The sequence below is a fragment of the Echinops telfairi genome, unplaced genomic scaffold (genome assembly GCF_000313985.2).
Source record: "Echinops telfairi isolate 266 unplaced genomic scaffold, ASM31398v2 ScPeMD7_3533;HRSCAF=4204_0, whole genome shotgun sequence".
In the NCBI taxonomy this organism is placed as follows: Eukaryota; Metazoa; Chordata; class Mammalia; order Afrosoricida; family Tenrecidae; genus Echinops; species Echinops telfairi.
This window is the reverse complement of record NW_022107431.1, coordinates 3,145,498-3,153,314: the sequence shown is the minus strand read 5'-3', so window position 1 is coordinate 3,153,314 and position 7,817 is coordinate 3,145,498. Positions and strand designations below refer to the sequence as shown.

Below are 7,817 nucleotides of genomic sequence, written 5' to 3'. Positions count from 1 at the left end.
TAAAGCATTTTATCTGGGGCTCTTACAGCTCTTATAACAATCCGTGCATCCATTTATTGAGCACATTTGTCCACATGTTGCCATCGTCATTTTCAAAACCTGTTCGGCGGTGGACAGTCCAGATGCTGGCCCTGCACACTTGCCACAAGCCCCATGGGCTCAGTGACCGGAGGGAGAGAGACCTGCAAGCCACGCATGGTGGCAACCAACGTGCAGACGCTCCAATGCTCTCCTAGGACTATTCCTCCTCTGAAAAACCCACGCCTGCAGAGCGTGGCCGGGCTCTGATCCTGAGCGGCGGCGAGGCAGCTGTTCACGTGTAGGAGGTCTTCTCTCTGCTGCTTCTCCTTGGCATGGTCACCAGGGAGTATGGCCAGTGGGGGCCCCTGCGGGGCGGGGCAAGGGCTGGAGGGGGCTCCCAGGGCGCTTACCTGGAGGATAGACACCGTCTGGGAGAAGTGGTGCTGCTCCATCGTGGAGGTAGAGTAGAGAGCAGCCAGTGGGTGGTCGAACTTCTGCAGGTAGCTGTTGCTGAAGCCCCGGTGGTCCAGGTCATGGCACAGGCAGGCGATCAGCAGCCCTTTACGCTACGGGACAGATGGAGTACGAGGTGGTCACGACAGGTTTGGGGGAGTGAGACCTCTTCATGGGCTCTTCTATTCAAGTGACTCCCACTAAATGACTAAATGGGGAGGGGGGAGGGGTGGGGACAATGCAAGAAGGGTGTGCTTGTGTCACCCCAGGAGAGGGGATGGGTCAGTTCTCATTACCAGCCTCCTGCCCACCAGGAGGAGCCATCTTCAAAGCAGCAGCAGCAGAGAGGAAGCCCACGACCCTTCAAGAGCATGTTCTGGATCACTGTCTAAAGTGGCAGGGGCCGCCCAAGACCAGAGGGACCAGGCACTGTGGCACAGAGCCTCAGGGGAGCAGCCGGAGTCTATGAGGAGCCTTCTCCTCATCTGGCCCAAGACTCTGGGACTGTGGGACAGAGCAACAGGTAGGCTGGCTTCCTGGCCCACGGAGGCCAAGGCCAAGCGACCACGTAACTGAGAAAGTAAGGATGGGAGAGAGAGACGCGGCTGCTGTTGCTGTGGAACCAGGGGCTGTATCCTGACTGTCTGCTGAGCCTGATTTGTGGCAGCCTGTCAGCTCGCCTAATAAGGCCCCTGAGGCGTGAACACTGTCGGTGGGCGAGTTCTTTGGGGTCGCTGCAACGATGACAGCCCAAAACAGAAGCACGGTGGCGTGGGAGGAAGGGTTAGTGTCAGAGTCGGTAAAGAAGAATAAAGCGTGTAGACATGTCTGACCCCTGCCTCGTGGTAACAGGAAAGCCACAGGCGGCCAGGTGTGGGAGGTTCACCCCAGGTTATTGAATGCAACAGGGACCTGGGATAAGAGAAGGGTCAACTCCGCCATCAGCCAACATCAGATGTGGCCACCGGCACTCCAAGGTCTAGTGTGCCTCTTAGAAGCCCCCAGGACAAGCTCTTTGCTTTCTGTGTATGCTTTGTTTTGTTTTAAGCGCTCTCTCTCTCTCTCTCTCTCTCTCTCTCTTTCCTTCTCAGGAACTCAATAGTCAGACTCCTCTCCATTTCCCCGTGTTGTTTCTTACGACAGTGGGGCAGGATGAGTGTAGAGCATCCGGCTCTCTGGTGACGTACGTGAGAGGTGAGAGGAGCCCAGGCCCAGAGACTCGAGCGAGCGGGCGGGAAAGAGAAATGCCACATCACTTGGAGATTAAACACCCTCTGTATAAACACAGAGATCTAAGCGCTCCCTTCAGCTTTGGGGGATTCGTGTTTAGCCAAAGCCATGTGAGTTTATTATTATTATTATTATTATTATTTTAAGGAAAGTGTCATAACAGGATCCATTCCTGAAGCAGATTGGAAATTACATCAGAGTCGAGCGGAGCAAGGCCATGTCTACCCACTGATGCTGCCTTCCCATGGGCACACACAGATCCAGTGTACCGTCCGTCCCTCACAGGCCATCTGGTGATGGAAAGACAGACGAGGGGTTCGCCCTCTTCATCTGAAAAGTCTCTGAAGTACGGTTTTACTGAAGTGAGAACTTGTTTACACAAACTTACATGAGAAAGAACAGATCCCCACCCCCTCCCACCCACCCCCACCCCACCCCGCCCCAGGTAGCCTGCTTTTATTGTGAAGATAAGCAATTCTGGCTTATCCCTGGCTGTGATCACAGAAACAGCACCAGCAGTGGCTTCATCAACACAAGCTGACCCGCGCTCATTCAGGAACCCTGGCAGGGCTGGGGCAGGGACAGGGACGGTGCCCCAGAGCTGACCAGGAGAGAGAGAAAATAGAGAGCCTTCTCTGAGGCCCAGCGGCCCTCTCGCCGCCCTCTCGCCTCCCGAGCTGTGAGAAAATACTTCTCTCTTCTTCATGGATTTTCCTTCATTCATCTTTTATGCTTGTTGGCAAACATTAGGTAATCTGAACAAAACTAGGCTGCTCACTATAATTGTACTTTTTTTTTTTTTTGCTTTGTACCCATATTTTAAAGCGCACACAGAAACCAGACTCACTGCCTCGGGGCATCTGGTGGGTGTAAACCTTCAACCGTTTGGCGAGTGCATGGTACAGTGCTTCTGCCACACCACCACTAAATCCAAACTCCCTGACATCAGGTCGACCTAGAGGACAGGGTAGGACTGCCCCTGTGAGAGTCTGAGCCTGAAACTCTTTATGGGAGTAGAAAACCCTCTTTCTCCTGCAGCATGGCTGGTGGTTTTGAACTGCTGACCTTGCGGTGAGCACCCCCATACATAACCACTGCGCAGCTGTGACCCCACACATATTAAAGTGGACAAAATTCCTGCCAAAATGCATCGTGCAGGATTCCGACGAACACTTTTCTTACTTAGCACACCGCGGCAGCCTATGGAACGTCCACAGGACCATCCTCAGACAGCAAACTCAGCTTCTACGACTGCTTTTACATTAACGTCTGCCATGTGTGAAGACTTCGGGTTTAGGCTGCTGCTCATCCGTGGTTTCTATGAAGGTTTAGGAGAACCCGGCAGCCGGCACACACGTCTTATTTGTAAACTTGCTGGCCGCCCCATGTCTCTGTTCCTCGAAGCCACCCACCCACCCACCCACCGCGTGTGTGTCTCTCACCGCAGTTCAGGGGATCCCTACACACTTGGGCTCGGGTGAGTGCCCAGTGGGTTCTGGCTGGAGCGGCCCTGCCCCACTGCGTGCCCCAGGTGCCCACACTCACCTCCAGGTCCGTGAAGAGCCCTCGGTTGTTCTGCAGGATGGCGTACATGCAGTGGGCCACGGTGACAGCATGCTTCCAGTTGTGGTAGGGGACGCGCCGGTAGTTCTTCTTCACAGACATGATGAAGCGGCACAGCTTCTCCAGGTCAAAGCTGTGGGCGGGGGTGGGGAGGTGTGGGGGAGAGGCCAGGGGGCCCCAAGAGCTAAGGGGTCAACACAGTCCAGACGAGGGCTCCCTTCCCACCACACCCCCCTGGCGGGCAGGGATCCCTCCCTCTAGTTCTGCAGCCAGGTCAAAGTGAGAGAACAGAGAACCTACCTCGGCCAACCGGGGAGGCACTGCCAGAACCAGAATCGTTCACCAGGGGGCACCCCCACCCCACCCCGCACTGCCTCCTCCCACCCCACTTCGTCCTTAGCCTTTGCACACATGCCCTGCAGCCTCCGGGGACCCACGGGCAACCGAACTCCACTGTCCTGTCCAGTTTGTGCCAAGTGCACATTTCCAACTGCAAATAGGCATTCTGTGAGACATGGCTCCCCGAGCCATTAGCCTACGATTAGGGTACATGAGTCAGACGTGGTCCTGTCCACATGCCACCACATCGGTGAAGCTCAAAACAGCCCACTGCCACCAAGTCACTGCCGACTCCTAGTGACCCTCCCGGACAGGGAAGGACAGCCCCGTGGGTTCCACCCTGTGGCTAACGTGGTTAATTTCCCTACATCATTTATTGCCATGTTGTATCTATTTACGCTGATGTAAAGCCCGACCACCCCCACAAGCGGATTTGATGCAGCTTCTCTCTCTCACTATCTTTGAGGGGATTCCGACTCATAGTGACCCTGCAGGACAAGGCAGAGCCGCCCCTGTGGGTTTCCGAGACTGTCATTCTTTATGGAACAGAAAGCCTCCTCTTTCTCAAACTGCTGACCTTGTGGCTATTAAACCATCACATAAACCCACTATGCCACCAGGGTTCCCTCATATACACGAGAGGGTCCTGGGAAAGGCCAGCGAGGTGTGAGTTCATGGAAGTCAAAGCTGTAGACCACTGGGCTTTTGCCCTCACGGAAAAGGTCCCAGTGTCCGTGAAGTTATTATAAGGTAGGGGCTGGCATTTGAAGAGCCCCCTCCTGGGAAGGCTCTTGATTTCTATCTAAGGAAGACTCAGAGTTGGTGCTTGGATTCCGTGAGCCACCCCTTGAAAACAGCAAATCAGAAGAAGCAGAGGTGAATGCACTGACTGGCCTGCTCCCGCGGGCCCTTGGATGCCTGGGCGGGCTCAAACACAGTCCGCTGCCCACTGGAGGATGTGTGCTTATGTCCCAGAAGATCGCTACCAAGGGAGGCACGGCCAGAGTGCTCTTTAGAAGCAGGGGTGGAGAGAGTTTGTCTCCAGTGCTTTGGGCATGTCATCAGGAGAGACCTGTCCCCGGAGAAGGACCTCTTGCTTGGTCAAGTCGAGGGGCAGCGAAAAAGAGGAAGGCCTTCAAGGAGGTGGATGGACACAGCGGCTGCGACCATGGGCTCAGGCTTCAGAACCAGGGGGAGGGCAGCGCAGGATGGGCGTGTTCTGTCCTGGTCTCCTCCCTCAGGTCCCTCTGATGTAGAACTGACCTCACAGCACCTGACAGCAATCATGTCGAGAAGGGGGTCTAGGACAGACGCTAGTGACTCAGAAACAGGACACATGGAACTGTCTGACCAAGAACCTGAGTTTCAGGACAGACTCTTGTCCCCATCCATCTATTTTAGCAACTGTGCAAAGTAAGCGGGAAACTCTGGCTCCATTTAAATCCGGAAGGAGAAAGGCCTGGTCGCCTGGCCCTGCAAAGAGGACAGCCCCGCTGCTCGTCCCCGGCACGGTCACCATACCTTCACGCGGATGCTTAGGAAACGGGGCTTCACGCAGTCCCATCCTCGGATAATAATCAACTAGGGGCCAGGGAGGGGCACAGCTAAGGGAGAGGAGAAGTAACCTCTGTTGCATAAAACAAACACAAACAAACAAACGGGCGCTCGGGCCCTCCATACCAGGATATCCCACAGGACTGATGGACCATGTGGACGAAGATGCCGGGCCACATGTTCTCAAAGGGACCGATGTCGAAGTGGAATCTGAAACCAGAAAGAGGCCGTTTGTCACTTGTGAACTGAGGACACACACACACACACACACATGCACCGGTGATGAAAGCAACATCCCCGGGGCTCGTCCCCAGAAAGCACAGCGACCCAGGGAGCCACCCGCCTCTTCGTTTCAGATGTAAAGCCCGCAGGAGGGGAGGCTCCATGCCTTCTCTCGGGACCGCCACCCCGCACGTGAGCCCATGCTCCTCCTTCTGTGAGACAACCCGCACCAAAGGATGCCGCCATCCGGGAAGTGACAAAGTGCACAGGTGGGGCCAAGGATGGGACACCCGTACGAGGACTACATGAAATTAAGGCATGGGGGCACCCCTTTGTCAAAAGCATGTGTCAGCTGAAGTTGAGCGTGCCTCCCGTTGAAGCCCGGAGGGAGAAACGATGGGGACCCAGCATCGTGGCCTGTTTTCCATTTGCCACCTGAGCCCCCAGAATGAACAGCAGGGGAAGGTCACACTGCATGAGGACGTATGTTATGAGCCCGGTACGTATGTGGGGAAGTAGACTGTAGCCCACATTTTAGTTCCCTGTGCGTGCTATGTGGGTTCTATGAGTGGTGTGTGTGTGTGTGTGTGTGTGTGTGTGTGTGTGTGTGTGTGTATGGTTCTGCGTTTCCAACGGGGAGGCCCACACCAGGCCTGGATTCCTCTGAAGCAATGGTTCTCAACCTTCCTATTGCCGCAACCCTTTCATACAGTTCCTCATGTTGTGGTGACCCCCCCAACCATAAAATTATTTTCATTGCTACTTCATAACCATAATTTTGCTACTGTTATTAATTGAGTGACCCCTGTGAAAGGGTCGTTTGACCCCCAAAGGGGTCATGACCCACAGGTTGAGAACCGCTGCCCTGAAGCATTCTCTTTCATTGACCTACTGTTTTTACTGCCATTGACTAACCAGACAGGGCAGAACTGCCCCTGTGGGTTTCCAAGATTGTCACTCTTTAGGGGAGTAGAAAGCCTCCTCTTTCTCCCAAGGAGCGGCTGGTGGTTTCAAATCGCTGACCCTGTGGTTAACAGCCCAAACAGTAAGCACCCCACTGCCAGGGCTCCTGCGTTTCAAAGGCAACAGGTGGAACTGGGCCAGCGTCAGCAAGGGCATCCTCGGTGGCCCAGAACCTGCAGCCCAGCTCGCTCCCAGCCTGGGCACCACCAGCCTGTCCCTGAAGAGAGTGAGGGCACCGGGTTGGGGGGCTGGGCGGGGAGGGAGGGGGCTACATGCGGGGGGCTCACAGTTCCACTTCCTTGCAGAGCCGCAGCGGGAGGCTGAAGTGCATCAGGCCCTGCCACTCCTCCGACGTGCAGATGCTGTGGTAGGACAGCTTCTCCATGGTGACTCGGTAGATGCACTCTGAGTGGCGGATCCTATGGTACATCTGAAAGCAGACCCAACGCAGAGGGATCCCTAGGCAAACTCATCACTGGGTGAACCCCAAGCCATCCAATGTGATGGAGGTCTCTGCAGGTACGCACGAGCTGGTTCACCAGCAATTCCTAAACTCAAAACCCTCGGTGGGGCAAAGGGGACCCCCTGGGTTCCCGCAGAGGAATGGAGCAGGAACGGCAAAGTAGTGCTATGAGCGTATTGCTGGGCTCAGACAGCCACAGTTGTGAGGATGGCACAAGACCAGGTGGGCCGTCCTTCTCTTGGTCAAAGGAGCACTCAATGTGGATCGGAACCAACAACAGCCTTCCCCATGAGCAGCAGCTGAGGGGTTCTAACCACCAGCAGCCTAGCCCTGAACCCCTGAGCCACCAGGGCTGCTCCTAAAGCTCACAGTAGATCCATTTGTTCTCACTATTAGGTGCCATCAGGTTGGCCCTCACTCATAGCGACCCTATCTACAACACAACCGGACAGTGCCCAATCCCGTGCCATCCTCACAAGAGTTATGTTTGAGCTCAACATTGCAGCCACTGTGCCAATCCATTTCCTTCCAGTTTGGGGTAAGGCAACTGTTAAGAATTTAGTCCCTGGAGCCATCTACCCAGATCGGGACAGCTCTGGGCCATTTTCTAGCTGGTTTACATTTGGACAAATGATCTCATTCTCAGAATCCTGGGTTCCTGGGTAGTGGATGAAGTAGTACCTAACTCAGGGATCACACACACAAAACACACAATAAACACTGGCAAGTGACTGCTCAGCTCTCAGTGTTGCAGGCTGTTGCCATTCACTCATCCTTAGTCCACACCAGCCCTCACTGATCCTTAGTCCCCACCAACATTCACTGATCCTTAGTCCCCACCAACACTCACTGATCCTTAGTCCCCACCAACACTCACTGATCCTTAGTCCCCACCAACACTCACTGATCCTTAGTCCACACCAACACTCACTCGCCCTTAGTCCACACCAACACTCACTCATCTTTGGTCCACATCAACACTCACTGATCCTTAGTCCACACCAACACT

The 7,817-nt window shown here is 54.8% G+C and overlaps 1 protein-coding gene across 1 annotated transcript in view; it reads right to left on the bottom strand.

Moving 5' to 3' along the window:
• PDE10A (phosphodiesterase 10A) overlaps positions 1-7,817 on the bottom strand; it is a 422,142-nt gene that overhangs the window by 15,011 nt on the left and 399,314 nt on the right. The window contains exons 15-18 of the mRNA XM_030886876.2: positions 6,633-6,775; positions 5,287-5,370; positions 3,250-3,400; positions 432-587 (exon numbers count right to left, since the gene is read on the bottom strand). Of these exons, the coding sequence (XP_030742736.2) occupies positions 432-587; positions 3,250-3,400; positions 5,287-5,370; positions 6,633-6,775 (534 nt within the window). The remainder of the gene's footprint in view (positions 1-431; positions 588-3,249; positions 3,401-5,286; positions 5,371-6,632; positions 6,776-7,817) is intronic.